Raw genomic sequence first — 18,618 nt, forward strand, 5'->3', positions numbered from 1 at the left:
TGACAAGCATTACTTATATTTATCCTAAGAAACAGTGTATCACCGTGTCTGCATTTGTAATCGATATGACGGCAACCGTAAACCACCATATGTTTCCGTATCTCTGAAACCATCAGATTTCATATTTATACTTCCGGGCACTTTCCCCCTTCTCTCCCCCCTCCCACGTGCATATCCACCCACACATTCTTGACCCCTGCAGTGACTTCCTTTATCAGCTTGGCGTGTTGACCTGCCAGGTGGCCCTAGATGATGGCGGGGGGGTCAGTTGCTTCTGACAGATAGCTACTGCTGCTGCTGCTGAACTTATGAATGAAGGATGCTGATCACATTTCATCCTGTACCCATACATACCGTGGTTACCTAATGTTGCAGCCTTGTTCACGCAGATAACGCGTCGGTTTGATTTCAACACGTTCGACACATACCCCCACCCCTAACCCCACCAGTCATGTTAAAAGAGCTTGTGAGTGCTTTGTCTGGTTTGCCTGACTATTTGGGACTTAGGCCTGTGATATATCAAATAACGCATACTTCATAGTAGCGTTCAGTCATATCGAACGCAATAGTTCACATGCGTGCCTCATTATGGTTACAAAAATTATTTCCGTGACTGTATATTGTACATGAGTATTTCTGAATTACAAAACTTCTTCAAAAAGCTAGCTTCACAACAAAAACAATAGCTCTCCATTGGTATACAATATATTTTCGTGTCAAGATCGGGTGGTCAGGTTTGCTGACTAAGTTGATGCCTGTCATCGTATCCCAAGTGGATCAATGCTCATTATGTCAATCACTGGATTGTCTGGTCCAGGCTCGATTGTTTATAGACAGATGTCATATAGCTGGAATATTGTTGAGTGCGACAAACAAATCTATTGTGTATGTCAATGTTTAATTAGTCATGTTCATAATTTGTACTCTGCCCCTTGTGGGTGTTTATGTACAATAAATATTCTTCTTCTTCTATTAATTCTATCATGACCATATTGACATCCCTTATCAACCATGTACAATACAACGAGGTACAGTGTAAAGGAACGACTAATATTTAAAGGCACACAGCCTGGAACTTATCTGAAATCAGCAAGGCTATGATTAATCAGGCCTATTTCCCTTATGGAAACCCCACCATCCCCCTAAATGCTCCTCCTCTTCCCACCCCTCCGCCTCGAATCCTAACCGAATGTCTATCTTGTGTGCCTCTGGCACTTATCCACACAGCGTCTCTCCTCCTCCTGCTGATAGCCAAGGGGGCTTCCCTTCCAGGTGGGATGTTGGAATGTTTCGCTATTTACACATCATTATCAATGAGTTTGGACAGAGCGAGCGGCACTATTTTTAGCAAATTCTTTAGGGGTGATGTACCTTTCGGAACAGCAGACTTGTACAGGATTTAATTTGGAAATTCTTATAATCCAACATAACAGTGAGTTTGGTTTTAACGCCACTTTGAACAGCATTCCAGTTATATGACGGTCAGCTTGATGTGGGAGGAAGTCATGCAGGTCTCATATGTTTAGCACTGACGTGAAACCAACTAGCACGGGTATGGAGCGGACAAACCTAGAAACGTAATCAGGGCGAACCGGGATTCGAACCCATAATCACATGGGACGCAACTCGGCACAGCGAATAGCGGTGCCTGAGACGACTGGGCCATCCGTGCCCCCTTCCCACATAACCAAAACCGACTTGTTATTATTTCTTGACAGGATATTGTTTTGTTTTTGTTTGTTGTTTAACGCCGCACTTAGCAATATTCCAGCTATATGACGGCGGGACAGGATATTGTGATATGGACTCGGTCTATAACGGTATGCAGTTCTGTTTCTCTGTTTTGTTGTATTCCAGTATATAAATTTCTCAAGCAGGTGGATTTTCTTAAACAATTTCCCCTTAAAAGGACTGTGTAAAAGGTTCGTGACACTTTCTCAACGCGAATCCGAATTCATGAATAAAAACAACATGTGTGTAAAAATTTTTATATGGTGTGGCATTCGCTGGCAAAGGGGGTGGGGGTGGGGGTGGGGGGGGGGGGGGGGGGGTATGCTTCTCAGGGTTTAACATAGCTCTACAGACAAACCAACATTACTACAACACACGCGTCCAGTCCAAAAGTCAGATGGAGAGGGTTATGTCTGATTAAGTATCATGAGTCATGTATAGGTATATCTACACGATATGTTATCATTTCACACACACTGCCCTAGCCTTGCTCCAAGGCTGTACTGAAAGATGAGTCCAATTATGTGTAGTAATTCTATCCTCCCAACAGACAAGTCCTTATATGTGGACACTACACTCCACGTGTTCTTATTATTTACATAATCTAGAACTTATAAATTTAACTAATAATTATTTCCTTAGAGACTTGTGCAAGTCTAATACTGCTCTTGTTATTCTAAGTCTGAGTGTTTATGTAGAGGATATTTCATTACTCCATATGACACAGGCGTTCTCCTTCTGTAACCATACGCGGAGTTACAAACAGTGTTATCTTTTGTGGCCTTTTAGAAGCCAGATTGACCTCTGGTGCCCTATTCCAGCGGCTTAAATTGGAATATATAGTAAACACGTGAATGTGTTTACATTTGATATTTGATATATTCTTGGGAAAAGAATGTATATTTGAAAATATACAGGATACACGATTTATTGCGCAAACGTTTCATGTAGAAAGTGACTATGTTCTATAACTATATAAACAGATACATAACAGGAACCAGTACAATTATGTTATATTATGACCAAGGATTATCTATAATAATTACTTCGGATTTATTTGAAGTTTTATACATGATTTGATGTTACCTGGTTCATTATTTTAAAAAAGTAGACTAAATATTTCTGTGAGGTTAAGGCTTTCAAAATACATATTTTTTTAAGTACAGGGGATTAAACAGGGAGTATATTATAACACGTTCCAATATTAGCCATTTTCAGCACATATGTCTCCAAATGTAATTATATTTTGACCTCACTGCAATGTCAGCTAATTGCAATAGTAACTACTGCTAGTTAATACGTTACAGTAGGTAAAATGACATTTTTTCGAAGGACGTTCATAATGTTTCTGTTATATATTGCAGATATGTTTCAACATGATCACATGATATTATTTCAGACTTTGAAACACTAGCTGTAACCATGTCTACGATGTTGAAGCATGATAATAGTTTATGGTGTCAGTGTTGATCAAGTAGTAGGTCAGAGAAGCAAAGGAACTGCTATGTTTACAGGAAGCCATCTTGTGTGTGTTTTCACAGCTCTGACCAAAGGTCACGGGGTCGTGTCAGACAGAGTCGTATAAAACAAACACTCGCACATAGAACCTCTCTTCATCCCCAGCAACCCTACATAGACTTGCTGAGGCTACATGCAAATACTGGCATTGACGTGTAGAGTCTCCTTGAATTTTGGGCATCCCTACATAGACTTACTGAGGCTCCATGCAATTACTGGTACAATGGGCCTCTCTGCAATGGCGGATCTAGTATTTTTAACGGGTGGGGTCCAAAATATCAAAATCATCACTTCAAGTTTTCAAAGGGGGAAGGAGGGATCCGCTTATGCTCTGCATATTGATACAGCTTGTAATATCGACCGAGGTTTTATGCAGATGCTAGACGCAGATACGTAGAGCCTTTGTAATTTCTTAAGACAACCTCACATAGATGTCCTGAGATTGAGAGCAAAACCTTGCACATTTTAGAACTGACTTATATATACGGGGATTTACACAGTGTCCACTCCTTGTTTTAGGTTTCATCATCCAGAAAGGCAAAAGAAACATTGAAGTCAATTCTTACAAACAAATGTCAACAATTATAACTTCCCAGGCAGTTTTTTAATCATTAACATAAATAATTATAAACAACTGTACCAAATCAGTGATATGGTCCAGCGCAATTAAACCCTAAAATAGCCCGATAGTGGGCGTGGTATAATTGTTGTTGATTTGTGGAAACTTAACACCCAAACATTACTTAGTTAGCCAATCAAATGCCTTGGGACAACCTTAAATCAGTTTATTTATATAGCCTTGTTGATCATTTCCGAATTGAGTCTGGTGTTATGGCTTTTGTTAAATGCATTTTAATATTAACCATTTCCGTTTAAAGACACGATCCACTGAATGAGACGACTGCATGGTTTTAAGGGTATGCCTTGTAAGACATTTGTGTCTTTAGTCTTTGCGAAACATAGGTGCTGAATAGCTAAGCTAAGATGAGATATGAATATTGCACTCTCACATGCAACACTTCCGCCACTGCTGTAATAGACCACCCTGTACCTATGGGCGAAGGATGCTCATAGCTTGTTTACATAATACAGTGCCGTATATGCCGTGTTTTCCCCAACACCAATCTACGGTTATCCATTCATATAAGGCATCGCGGGTTTCTCTTTCAACTGCCACAGTCCGCCTCCTTCAGCTCAACAGGCACGAAAAGCCCCATAACAAGATCCAGATGGCCGCCGTCACGTGATCCGCACATATGCGCAGAACCATGACGTCACCAGTCTTTGTGTAGAATCACCTATTTAACCCCCATATGCTATCATAAAGCCACGTCGCATGTATGACCATCTTTAACGCCACGATAGGTGTTTGTAACTATATGCCGACTCGTTATGAAAAGCCACGGTTTGATGAGAAACTATATGTGAGCTATAGAACAAAAGCCTTCTTTCGAGATGAGGATGCATTTTAAAATGGGATTAAATGGAAGACTGTCATTTGCATTACCTGACAGAAAGGGTTAATGTTTTCCACGCACAAAACACAAAGAAAAGCTGTTTCCAAAAATGAACAGCAATTTCCCACGAAGATGTAATTTATATTTATTTATGTGAATATAAATCGTCAACGACGGAGAAGAATCAGTCTCGATTATCTGCCAAACCAGATTCCATTGGACGAAAAAGCAAAATAGTTGTGAAAATGATATGAATGGATAACTGAAAATTAGTAGTGACACCAGGTGCTCGTCCAAAGTAGCTTGATGAATGAAGATTTTACCTCAAATGTACAAACACCATATGAGTTCAGGTTTGAAACGTTCATACAATTGCCAATTTAAGCAGCTCAGTTTTTGGCACACATGCACCATGTACTTGTATACTCCCTAGGGAGCTGATCCATTAACCTGGGTAATAATGTTGTAGTACAATGAACAAATGGACTTTGGCGCTAATGAAATGTACTCGAGATAAACTTTCGTGATAACTCTAATCCCATTTATTTCGAAATAACTAGAGGTTGTATAGTTTCAACAGAATGATACTCCCTTTTTTAGAGGACCTATACTGTTAAAGCATCGGGAGACAACAATCAGAAACGCGTCCATATTTAAGTACTTCCTGGTGTACAATGCCCCTCCTGAAATAAGATCAGGAACTCTTATTACGCATCCTTTGTTAAGCGTTATCAGTGAAAGCGGATACTTCGTAAATGTGCCCAACTCTTCAATTCTCACAATATGTACAAGAATTAGTTGGCTGGCACATGGTCAAAGAGGACTATTACAACCAGCAGCAGTTACCTACCCTACGTATTGGTGAAGTAAACCTAACTCACTCACCCTTCCCGAGTAGCAATTGCAATAATAAATCGTATCGTAATGTTATCGTACCCCGACGGGTGACAGATTGATATTACATAGATAAAATATAATATACGTATATGATTTCTAGATATGACTCCATTTGTACAATTCCGTATATGCTCCAAGACCCTTAAAAAAAGTGTTAATAATAACCCAAATCAAGCCTAAAATGATTTGCTAGGTCTAGATTGCTTCAACTAGGCATTGTTCTGGGCTTCATTTGGATTATAATTTTTATTTTGTAGATATATATTTCCAATAAAATAACTTTATTTCTGTGACGAAGTGTCAGTCGACATACAGTACATGTATTAACATGTACTTTGTAAAAAAGGGGCACTTGCTTTTTCAAATAAAACTGCGTTTAAACCATGTACGTGAAGCTGAAATAGTATTGGTTGTCACCTAAAAGAACATTCACTCACTCACTCACTCACTCACTCACTCAATCTGAAAAGAAATGCCATTAGGAATTCTCCTGATCTACTAAATTCGGTTCCTACTATTATATCGATATATTAAACAAACAGTAGTATACTGATCGGGAAAGCAACATAGCAACAAAGGATCGACTGACTTTATTGATGGTACGTTCAGAAAAGAAGAAGTTTTCATTTAAAGCCTTAACTGGCAAGGATGATATTTGAGTGCTATGTATGAGAGGATACGGATCATGATAGACCTTGTCATAAGTATAAGTGGAATAGGAGTAGGGAGGAACAGAACGATGCGGGATGTAATGTAACCTCGACCTCTATTGACGAGGTTCATCTCACCGATGGCGCGCTTATTTCGCGGTCTTCTCAATGGGTTTTGTTGTATCTACAGCTTTTATATTCCAACCGGAAACCAACCACAGTTCCAAGCTCAGGACCCAGGGGGTATGTGTTGAAAATATGATGGGATACCTTCAGACAGTGTGTTAGAAGACGGCCTTTGGTATTACTTGCTACTGCGACAGTACCTAGATACTTCTGGTTCAATTGTCAGTGTGTTGGGTTTAACGCCGCCGCTTTAAGCTGCACTTGTGTCGTGTCGTTTTGTGTAAGATAAAAGCGTGAGCTAGCAAATCGTGGTTGCTTGTCACCTTGATGAAACCATAGGAACAGGAAAAGATCATCAGTGCGGATCTTGGATTCAAACCCAGAAAACAGTTGACCCTGGTAACGCTAATGGATGAAAGGCTGCGAAATACAGCGAGATCATTGAATTGAGTTCGAAATTTATATTTTCTTCTTTCGTTGCAGCCATCACCGCTGTAGCTCCCCAGAGACCTCGCGTAAGAGGAACCACAGGGGCGAGAAGCGATGGGACAACCACTATCATCAGACTGACAGGTCTCGGCTATGTCACGTACAGCTTTGCCAAACTCCCAAATGAGTTCATCCGGCAGGTTGACGAGGAGGAGATCAACTTCTGGTTCCTCACAGACCAAGAAGATGGCCTGATCTGGCTCCAGGATGACCCGGGACGCGTCATGTATATGAGCATGAAGGTAAAGGTCAAAGATCGTAGACCATATTTTGGATGAAGTTAATTTTCATTGTGGGGGTGACTTATTGTTATTACGTTGCTGTGAGGCATCTCACGAGCTTACTGATACACCGATTATAGTTGCTGTGGACATGTGCTGGATCCACCATGCAAGGGTTAGATTGTCAGTATTGCCAATTCCTCTTATGCCAATGGATCAACTGGCTTAAATAACAAGTAAAACACACACGAGAAAGTACATTCACAAATTTGTAAAATTTAATTAATATTGGGAAATGCATACGTTAATTAATAATCACAGATTGACATTTTGAAGAAATAAAAACATTTGAAATTTCACGCAGCTTCGTATAAACGCCATGTCAGACTGCCGAAGTCGATACAAGTTCATGACTGCTTGTTGGAATCGTGTCACGGTAGCATGTCGTACAATTTAGAACTTTACCTTGCAAAGTTTTGGGGTTTCTCGTACATTTAAGAGTAATGTGGCAAGAGGGATATTACATTTGAATGCAGTAAGGTAGATTGTTATCTCTTTTCTGCTTTAAACTCTTAATTCAGCCGAAAACACATCACTCTTAACGGGTTAAAGTAAAGATGATATGTTCATGCCTTCACTCATCTTTGTTGCAGGATGGCTACCTCCGATACGTGAACGATCAGGACCCGTATGGTCCACAGGAAGTGATGATCAGACCCCAGAATGGCGTCCGCTTCAATGATTGGTCATGGCACTTTGTCAATATTTCCAGAAAAGGCAGAGACGTAAGTACAGACCATTGCTACATAATGTGAACAGGGGGCACTGATGGCCCAGTCGTCTAAGGCGCCGCGATTCTCTGAGCATAGTTGCGTCCCTTGGGCACGCCAGAGACCTATGATTGTGGGTTCGAATCCCGGTTCGACCCGATTATGTTTCCAGATTTGCCAGCACCAAACGTGGGTTTCACCGAAGTGGTAAAGGTCTGAGACCTGCATCACTTCGGGCTTTCCTCCCACATTAAGCTGACACGCCGTGATATAACTGGAATACTGTTAAAAGCGGCGTTAAGCCCCACTCACTCACTCACTCACTCATAATGTGGGCGGGTGGGGCTGAGAAGCAGTTAAAGCGCTCGCTCGTCACACCCAAGTCCCGGATTCGATTCCCCTCATTAATATTATGTGTGGAGCGCAATTCTGGCGTCGGCCACGGTAATATGATTGTAACATTGATAAATAGAGGCGTAAAGCATACTCTGTCACTCTACGAAATGTAGAAATGAATCTGAAATTTGACAATATCCTTTGGTTTGACAGTTTTCACAGTGGACATTCGTGATTTTGTCTGTCGTGAACCTCGGTTGTGTCGGTATTTACCTATATTCGTTTTCGATTTGTATTTAAAGCTTATTTAGGGGCGGTGGGGCTGCCTAGTTGATAAAGCGTTCGCTCGTCACGCTGAAGACCCGGGTTCCATTCCCCACATGGGTAAAACGCGTGAAGATCATTTCTGGTTTCCCCGCAGTGATATTGCTGGAATATTGTTAAAAGACATGAAAAACCATACTCAATTAAGCCTTTTTAATGTATAATATATACAGTAAACTACGGTTATAACGAACACGCTTATAACGAACTAACGGATATAACGAACTAACTTTTTAGTCCCGACTATATGCTGTGGTTATGCTGTATATATGCTTATAACGAACTACGGTTATAACGAACTAAAATTAGTAGTCCCTTTGAGTTCGTTATAACCGTACTTTACTGTATAAATATTTTTTTTGGTACAGATTGAAATCAAGGTTGACAATAATCACAGAGCTCGTTACACGCTCCCTCAATCCAGTCGGAATCTTCAATTCCTGACTAAGGCGGATGTCTACCTTGGTGGTCACCCAGATCCTACTGACATCACCAGTGGCCTGGTAGAAAGGGGACTTAACGGCGGAATAGCAGAGGTCATCTACCACACGAAAACTCCTGACGAACTCGTCTACGTGAATCTCATCTCACAAGGACGACCGAGCATCCACGGAGCCGGAGTCACCTTTGTGAACGGTACGGTTGGTCCTGGCAGGGTAAGGCCAAGCCGACCCCCACCGACCCTCCCACCACGCACTCCGAGACCCCAAGTCACCCCTCGACCAAGACCCGTCGGACCAGGGCCAATCACGTTCAGGTCATCCAGCGTCCATCTCGAACTGCCCAAAGTCCAGCTCAACAGTGGAACAATCATGTCCTACAAATTCCAGACTATCAAAGAAAGAGGCCTGATGTTGTACACCTACGGGAGTCAGCGGAGACCTGATGCCTTCTTCGCCGTTGAAATGTATGACGGCAAGCTTTACTTCGTATACAACTTCGGTGAATTCGCGCATCGGATACAGTTTTCTGAACGCGACGTATCAGATGGTCAACAACACACGGTTGAAGTCCGCTTTTACAACGACTACATCATCTTGATGCTGGACGGAAAACAGAAGAGGATCGACCTGAACAGCCGAGAGGGACTTCCCATCGCCTTCCAGCGTGCTCTGTATCTCGGGGGGTACACAACGTACAGCAACAACCTCGCCGAAAGCAGTCGTCTCCCTTGGCACATTTGGTCACGGGATGGCTACCAAGGATGTTTGGAGGATTTCCAGATCGATCGCAAGAGAGTAGATCTCCACCAAAACGTCATATCCCAGTACCTGTTCGGCAACGTCGACCGCCAGTGTCTTGCGATGCCCCGAATGTGTCAGCTGAGTCAGTTGCCCTGTGTGCATGGAGTGTGCAGGGACACCTGGGACGGCTATGTATGCGACTGCTCCAACACAGCCTACACCGGCAAGAACTGTGACAGAGGTAACATATATAACGTATTTTTGTTTACCCAAATAAGACCGCCTCTGTGGTCTAGTGGTAGAGTGTTCGCCCAGAGAGCGGAAGGTCCGGGGTTCGATACCGTGCCGCGTCATACCAAAAGACGTTAAGAGATGGTACTTGTTGTTTCCCTGCATGGCGCTCAGCATTAAGGGGCTAAAAGGACTGGTCGGCTTGGAGTCAGTATACTGTATCAGAGAGGGGTATTCATGTTAAACTGCGGCGTGGTATCTCAGTTGGCTGCACTACAAAATCGGCATCCGTCCGGACTAGTACAAGCAGCCACACATGTGCATGCACGTCGTTATATAAGTACAATAGTCTCGACGTTAAACCCCTATGCTGGAGGGCAAAAGAAACCATACCTCCAAGTTGATTTTATCATATCCTTGATTTTCAATTGAGAATATCACAAGTAAGGGATATTGCTTACTCAGCACTCCAAGAGTACAATCTATATAATTTTATTTTTTATGATATAATTTGATTTAGACCACTTCTGATGGGTATCTAAGACAAATTTTCGGCCCAACTTTACAACATTTCAAACATGGTAGGGGTCATGTGGTTGCAAATTCATTTCTAAACTCAATCTTCATTGAACCAATTATATGTACACAAAATTACTCAGCCACAGGAACCTTTTTACAAACTGTCGCACGAATGAGTAATGCTAAATCAAATTTAACATCAGTCCTTTCAGTTTTCAATTACATAAAAAAGTCGGTATTTCTTTTGTCCCTCAGTTTGTATCAGCAATTATATCACTAATTAACTGGGGTTTCAAATCAATCAATCAATCGATCGAACAATTAATCAATAAATCAATCAAATAAATGATCAATCAATCAAATGATCAGTCGGTCAGTCAGTCAAAAAGTTGCTTCTACCGAAAGATCATAGGCCAGTCTTATACTTACGATAGATGATAATTATGATATATAGTTCGTACTAGAATGTATAATTACAGATTCTGTATGTGACAACTGTTCCTTATGTCCATTTGATGGCTTTAACAACTTCCAGGTTTCTTACTCATGATTGCTATTTTTCAGCTGCCCTGGTCGGGTCATTGAACGGTCAGCAGTTCGGCCACCTGCCAGTTCTCTCACTGGGCACCCACACCAATGACCTGTCCCTCCGCTTCAAGACCCCTCTCAGCAACGCCTTCCTATTCCAGACCTATACAGGAGAGTCGGACGAGTACCTCCGGGGAATATTAGAAGATGGGCGTATCAAGGTCACTACAAACCTCGGGGGTGTAGTGAAGGTATGGAATAAACAGCATACGATTTGCGTTTTTTCAGATTTTTGATCGTTTAAGATCAAGGTTGTAATGTAGTATTAAGTCGCGATGGAATACAGGACACAATGCACGAAAAAGGCTGGTTATATGTATTTATTAAATTTCATTTTTATTTGAATTGATTTATGAGAGTGACTAAAAAACTTTATATACATACAGGCATATATTATTTTATTATTGATATTTGTTTAAGTTTATACCCTAAAATCTGCTTTTAACGTGTTGTATTTTCGATACAATTTCACGATACTCGTGTTTTGCTACGCCCTAAGGACAATCCTCGCCATCTTCTCAGGGATAGCAACATGAACTATAACATCACGCATGTGTGTTTGATCAGCTGAGAACTGGTAGGCTAGTAACCTTCAACGATGTTTCTAATGACAGTGAGCTCTGAGGCGTATTTAGTGTAAGGAATTCATTCACAGAGCTCCGTTCGGAGTGAAAGCGCCCATATTAAAGGTTTCTTGGTGACCAAATCATCGTCACGAAGTAACATGTGTAGTCGTAGATGAAGTCATCGTTGAAAGTGTATGGGGTCCCGGAATATCGACGTCCGGACAACATGGTGTTGCGGTCGGAGTGATTAGTTACAGAGTCATTATGAATATGGAAACGGTTTTGTCGTCTTTGTTTTCTGTAAGTGATTTATCCATCCACGGACCCATATTTCACAAGTGTGGAATAAACTTTGAATATGACAAACATGCTTCTTTATGATCGAAACGGACATACAAGGGAAGTAACTCTTTGCCTGTCTTCAAAGAACAAGTTCCAGCAACACCAATTAAATTTATTCAATTCATCATCAAAAGATACCGAGATATTTTTTCGCATATTTCGCATGATTTTCTCTTCAAATTTAACTACCGAAATGGCTAAACACCGCTTTCAGCAGCTTTGCGCTAATGTTTCGGCGGGGACAACAGGAACGCTTACACCTGTAGCGAAGTGAGAAATTTGAACCAGGATCGTCGACGTGACGAGTGGACACTTTAACCACTAGGCTACCCCAACGCCCCGATAATTATGCATAAATAAAAGCGACAAAACCTTTTTATCTAATAATCATAAGAATTATTTGCCACAAGCAAGTTCATTGTACGATTCTATGTAAGCATGTGTTTATGAATAGCTATCAAATACTGATGATACCAGGTATTTGCGGAAAAGAACGGCAACATTGCACATATCGAAGGTTAATCTTAGATAGTATTTGTTGCGAAAACATATATCTACCATAAAATAAAAACCTTCCCACGAATGGTGAACCAGTCTGTGTTAAGTTGAGAAATTGACCGAACACTTTTTCCCTTCAGACATACTACGCTGGTGAAGGTCTGAATGACCTCGATTGGCACAACCTGTACATTCGTCGCCGTGGAAACCAGATAGAACTGTGGGTGGATGATTTCCCATCTCAACTTGGTAAGACGTTGTTAAGAAGTGCGCCCGTGAAGATCCGGGTTAGAATACCTCTTCAGCAACCCATGCTTGCCGTAAAAGGCGGCTATGCTTGTCGTTAGCGGGATCGGATGGTCAGGCTCGCTGACTTGGTTGATGCATGTCATCGTATCCCAAATGCATAGATCGATGCTCATGATGTCGATCACAGGATTGTCGATAATTTACAGACCGCCGTCATTTAGCTGGAATATTGCTGGGGCGTTAAGAACAAACAAACAAACAAATAAACGTTAGTGATTGCATTACTTTCAGGGTATTATTTATAAGCTGTATCAACATGACTCTTTTGATGTTGGAGTCTTTAAATACAGAGTAGATTGTACAGTCAGTAAATGACTATCGCCACACTTCATGTCATTGACCCCGATTAATACATACGCCGCATGCTTCGAGCTGTGTAGGATGAAGATTCTAGTCTAAGGGAGATAACTCGAGTAATACTAGCAGGTGCTATGACCAGTCAAACCCAAACTAAAAGAATCATGGTAAACTACTGCTCATCCCAAATTACTCAATTATTACAGCTCATGTTCCCCGCCACCTTCAGATACTACATGTACATGTCCTCTAGTTTCGTTTGTAAGGTCCTTTTGCTAGCTGATAATATTTAAAGATTTTAAAGGGTATTTGTTGTTTCCTGTTAATTATTGATGAGAATATATGTCACATTTCTGTATGTAAAATTGCAACAACATAAACACTTATCTATTGGGAGGAGAATCCAAAATGATGTGAGAATACACGTAAATCGTTGCAGTTCTGTTCAGTCATAACTTTGACCGCCTCCGTGGTCTTGTGGTAGAGCGTCCACCGGAAACGGAAGAATCTGGGGTTCAATCTTCGGCCGCGTCATACCGAAAGACGTTAGAAGATGATACTTATTGATACCCTGCCTGGCGCTTGGCATTAAGATCCTAAATAGGGACTGGTGGGCTCGGAGTCAGTATACTGTGTCTGAGTGGGGTATTAATGTTAACTGCGGCATGGTATCTCAGTGGGCTAGCACAATGCTCGTCGTAAGAGGTGACTGACGGGATCGGGTGGTAAGGCTCGCTGACTTGCTGGTGCATGTCATTGATCCCAATTGCGTGGATCGATGCTCATGATATCAATCACGGGATTGTCTGGACCAGACTCGGCTATTTACAGACCGCCGTCATGCAGGGATACTGAGTGCGGAGTTAAACAACAAACAAACAAATCAGTGGTCTAGGATTACAAAAACAGCATCAGTCCGGACTAGAACAAGCAGCGACACACACACGTGCATGCACGTCGCTATGTAAGTGCAGTAATCCTGGACGCGACGTTAAACCCAATTTCTCCTCACCTTAGTCATAATTTTGCTGATCACTTTGGGAGTAGAACTGTCCTGATTTTAACCGACTATTCATTTTTATCAGCAGTCGACTCGAAAACAGTCATTAATTACATATGAACCTTTATATTTCAGGTAATCTCAATGGCGAGAATTTCTTCTTCGATATTGAGCGTATATATCTGGGAAGCCTGAAGGGTTCTGACGTCAATGTCAAGAATTTCCAGAACTATATCGGATATATGCAGAATTTCCGCATCAATGAAATAGACGTTCTGAATGAGCTTCAGAGGATGGGAGCCGGCACTGTGAACTTCACCATCTCCACCATCCCACAACTTCCTCCCCTCATCTACCACCCTGTTACCATCACATCTCGCAACACGTACGTCCAGCTCGAGACTCTACGAGTTCCCCCGAGAATGGTGCTCTCCTTTATGTTCAAGACCCAAGAGTCGAGCGGAGTAATTTTATTCAATGGCGGAGTTAACAGAGAATTCATCGCACTGGAGCTTTATAACGGATATCTCCATTTCTCCTTCAACACAAGCGATAGCGCCCCGGCCTTAAGGATAAGCACTCCCCAGTCTCTTAACGATAATAAATGGCATCAAGTCATTCTTCGACGCAATGAAGACGGTAAGAGTTTTACCGTATCAGTGGATGAGTACACGTCAACGCTTGAGAGTGAGACAACGGACGGGCGACTTGATCTACAGGGCCCTCTCTACATCGGCGGTTTGCCAAAGAGTATGTTCTCACAGGAATACGTAAAGAAGGCACTCCTTTCCAAGAGTGGGTTTCAGGGATGTCTGGCTTCCATTGACATGAGTGGTGCTGTTCCCGACCTTCTGAAGTATTCTAGGGGGAACCCCAACGTCATATCAGGCTGTACTGGTAAGTGTCGTCACAGTGATACCCCATAAACTCCAACTCCAGTAACTCGAACATCCTTAACTTGAACGTCTGTAGCTCGATGGTCTGTAACTCGAACGTCTGTACCTCGAACATTTGTAACCCGAACGTCTGTAACTCGATAGTCTGTAACTCGAACCTCAATCTCTCGATGTATGCAAGATGTTACCTCGTTTCTCGACCAACATTTTAAAATATCCTTTGTCAATACCTGTCTTCTCTTGAATGCTTGACTGTTCGAAAGGTATTTGATGATGTGAGAACTCTAAGTGCAGCGAAACTTCGTTTATTCGAGCTATGTTAACACTATATAACTCTTAGATTTGGCAAAGTGGCTTAATATCAGCGTTGTCTCGAACTATTAACGCTGCCACTGCATAGCTACACACATGGAATTTTAAGCTATAATTCATATTGACGGGCGTAGGGGTAGCAATGTCAGAAGATTGTGTCTAGTTGTGTGTGTACATTGTCGTTCCAGATGTTATAAATGAAGTTTGTCTTGTCGACTCTTGTAAGAACTTTGGTACCTGTGTGCCGACTGGTGACCGTTATTTCTGCGACTGCAACATGACGTCTTACATTGGAACTATCTGTACAGAAGGTATGTTATTGGAAGTCTGCTGTCCAAATGTAAACGTAAACACGTATTTTAATACTGATTGCGATGATCCTGGCACAGCCAGGCTGGTTGGGCTCATCAGCTATTATTATTATTATTATTACTGTTGTTATTATTATTATTATTATTATTATTGGGCTCATCAGCTATTATTATTATTATTATTATTTGAAATAGGTAAATTATATTCCATCTGTTTCTAGAACAACTTTTCTTTTACAAAAGTAAAGCTCTACTGTAAGGTGAGTTAATGCTACGAAAATACATTGACCCCTTTGCTGTTGTTTAAACATAAACATAAACAGGGCGATAGTCTTTTCCTGTTAAGAAGAATTTGTTTTACATATTATTTGTCTGTTGTTTCAGAGGCCACTGGATTCCGATTCATGGAACAAAACAAAGTTGGTATTCTGGTGTACACCTACCCTCCGTTAGAGCGCCCCAGCACAATGCACGACGACATAGCGCTCGGTTTCATGACGTATGAGAAGGATGGTGTCCTTATGCGAGTGAAGAGTCAGTACCTGGATGATTTTATTGAGCTGCGATTGGTAAGTTTCTGAACCGAATCAACAATATTGTAGCGATATTGACTGTGTGGACATATAATACAAACAAACAAACAATCAGAGCGATAAATACTTTTGTAATTTGCTTGAGAAACATGAAACCTCTATTGTGTATGGATGTTACAACCGCCTCTGTGACCTGACAGAAAGAGCGTCTTCCCGGAGAGCGGAAAGTCGGCGGTTCGATCTCAAGGATGGTACTTGTTACCCTTCCTGGAACTCCGCATAAAGGGGACAAAACAAGGACTGAACGGCTGGGAGTCAGTATACTGTGTCTGAGTGACCATTGACAAATTGATTGAATTCGTGGAATATTTCATAGCATCTGAAGCCAATCAGAGTGAGGTGTGAGGAGAAATCGGGTTTAACGTCGCGTCCAAGATTATTGCACTTATATGGCGACGTGCATGTACGTGTGTGTGTTTGTGTGGCTGCTTGTACTAGTCCGGACTGATGCCGATTTATAGTGCTAGCACACTGAGATACCATGCCGCAGTATAACATGAATACCCCAGTCAGACACAGTATACTGACTCCGAGCCTACCAGTCCTTGTTTTAGCCCCTTAATGCCGAGCGCCAGACAGGGTAACAACAAGTACCATCTTTTAACGTCTTTTGGTATGACGCGGTCGGGGATCGAACCCCGGACCTTCCGCTCTCCGGGCAGACGCTCTACCACTAGACCACGGAAGCGGTCCCAATCAGATTGAAAGAATGGTTGTTAATTTATGCCCCCTTTTGCAATATCTTGTATCAGGGGACGCCAGGAATAGGATTCACACGTTCTACCCATGTGAGGAATCCATCATGGACCAACCACCTCTTCAATAAATGCACATATTTTGTTTGAATATTTAAAATTTAATGATAATTGACATTGCATATTGATGAGAAATGTCACTGATGGAGATTTTCATTCCCTTTATAGGACGATGGGTACGTTGTGGCCGACTACTTAACAGACATTAACGGAAATCCTCAGCGAATTGTTCAATCAACCAAGAGGGTCAATGACGGGAAGTATCACCAGGTTCGCTTCTTCAGAAACAGCAACAACGCTACCTTGTTCGTTGACACTTTGCCTGGAAAGATCCTCCTGCATCCAAGTACGTTCTGTATGGAGTGAGTGAGTGAGTGAGTGAACAGTGTACAACGCCGTTGTTAGCAACATTCCAGCTATATCACGGCGTTTAGTAAATGATCATTCAGTCAAACCAGACGCCTTATGCATACGATGAACATCAGCTAATACAACAGAATCTGCCCGCATCCAGGTCACCTCTTACGTGCAATATAGTCCTGGGGACCTTTTTTGTACTGGTCTTATGTAATTCAATTCTCAAACGAATCTTCCCATCACAGTTATTGAATTAACGTCGAAATGCATGTAAGTATTTAATTGTCTTGGCACTAAACGACCGCCTCCGTGGTCTAGTGGTCTAGCGTCCGCCCGGAGAGCGAAAGGTCCGGGGTTCGATCCCCGACCGCGTCATACAAAAAGACGTTAAAAGTTGGTACTTGTTGTTACCCTGTCTGGCGCTCGGCATTAAGGGGCTAAAACAAGGACTGGTAGGCTCGGAGTCAGTATACTGTGTCTGACTGGGGTATACATGTTAAACTGCGGCATGGTATCTCAGTGAGCTAGCACTATAAATCGGCATCAGTCCGGGCTAGTACAAGCAGCCACACAAACACACACACGTACATGCACGTCGCTATATAAGTGCAATAATCTTGGACGCGACGTTAAACCCCATTTCACCTCACGTCACCTTGGCACTTAACAGAGGATTACAGCTGTTTTCAACAAAAACTTACTTTTTATGGAAATTGTGTGAGAAATTGTGCAAGTGCCACCGATAGGGCAGGACATGCTTACCCTTGGTGTGAACTCATGGTGTCATCACTGATTTTCAATGATCCATTCAAGTAATATTAACAGCTTTTTTTCCTTTTACACTCAATGAAATCTGTTTCGGTGGATAATCGAGACTGGTGTTGAGCATACATTTTTCAACTCATGTCAAATCGCCATCTCAAGTTTTCTCCACCAAGCATGTTTTGTTCAACGTGTTTGTATTTTTCAGCTCGACATGGCCTATTCGATAGACAAGGGACCATCTATGTTGGCGGTTTTCAGGAGAAAGGGATAACCCAGGGGGCATTCAATGGCATCATCGCTGGTGAGATGACACTGCACATTTTGTCTGCACTCTAAAACATAAACATCTTCTATCTTCTTCACATTTTTTTACAAATATTTTTTATTAGATGTTCTTCACATTTGTGTATTGTCTATTAGACCATTATCCAAAAAAATGTAAAAAAAATATCTTCTTTACATTAGTCTGGATAATAGTCACACGGAGGAAGTAATGAACTAAAGGACGTTTTTACGTAATAATGAATTGCAACTTCATGATGTATATATACAGTAAACTACGTTTATAACGAACAT

General features: G+C 41.7%; 1 protein-coding gene across 5 annotated transcripts in view; it reads left to right on the forward strand.

The window, feature by feature from the left end:
• LOC124151760 overlaps positions 1-18,618 on the forward strand; it is a 99,483-nt gene that overhangs the window by 73,709 nt on the left and 7,156 nt on the right. For all 5 annotated transcript variants that reach the window (XM_046524422.2, XM_046524399.2, XM_046524424.2 and 2 more), the window contains 10 exons: positions 6,863-7,110; positions 7,743-7,874; positions 8,888-9,944; positions 11,018-11,232; positions 12,588-12,696; positions 14,189-14,950; positions 15,450-15,572; positions 15,957-16,141; positions 17,089-17,266; positions 18,248-18,343. In XM_046524422.2, the coding sequence (XP_046380378.2) occupies positions 6,863-7,110; positions 7,743-7,874; positions 8,888-9,944; positions 11,018-11,232; positions 12,588-12,696; positions 14,189-14,950; positions 15,450-15,572; positions 15,957-16,141; positions 17,089-17,266; positions 18,248-18,343 (3,105 nt within the window). The remainder of the gene's footprint in view (positions 1-6,862; positions 7,111-7,742; positions 7,875-8,887; positions 9,945-11,017; positions 11,233-12,587; positions 12,697-14,188; positions 14,951-15,449; positions 15,573-15,956; positions 16,142-17,088; positions 17,267-18,247; positions 18,344-18,618) is intronic.

Source organism: Haliotis rufescens, unplaced genomic scaffold (assembly GCF_023055435.1).
Source record: "Haliotis rufescens isolate VD_foot unplaced genomic scaffold, xgHalRufe1.0.p SCAF_4, whole genome shotgun sequence".
Taxonomy (NCBI): domain Eukaryota; kingdom Metazoa; phylum Mollusca; class Gastropoda; order Lepetellida; family Haliotidae; genus Haliotis; species Haliotis rufescens.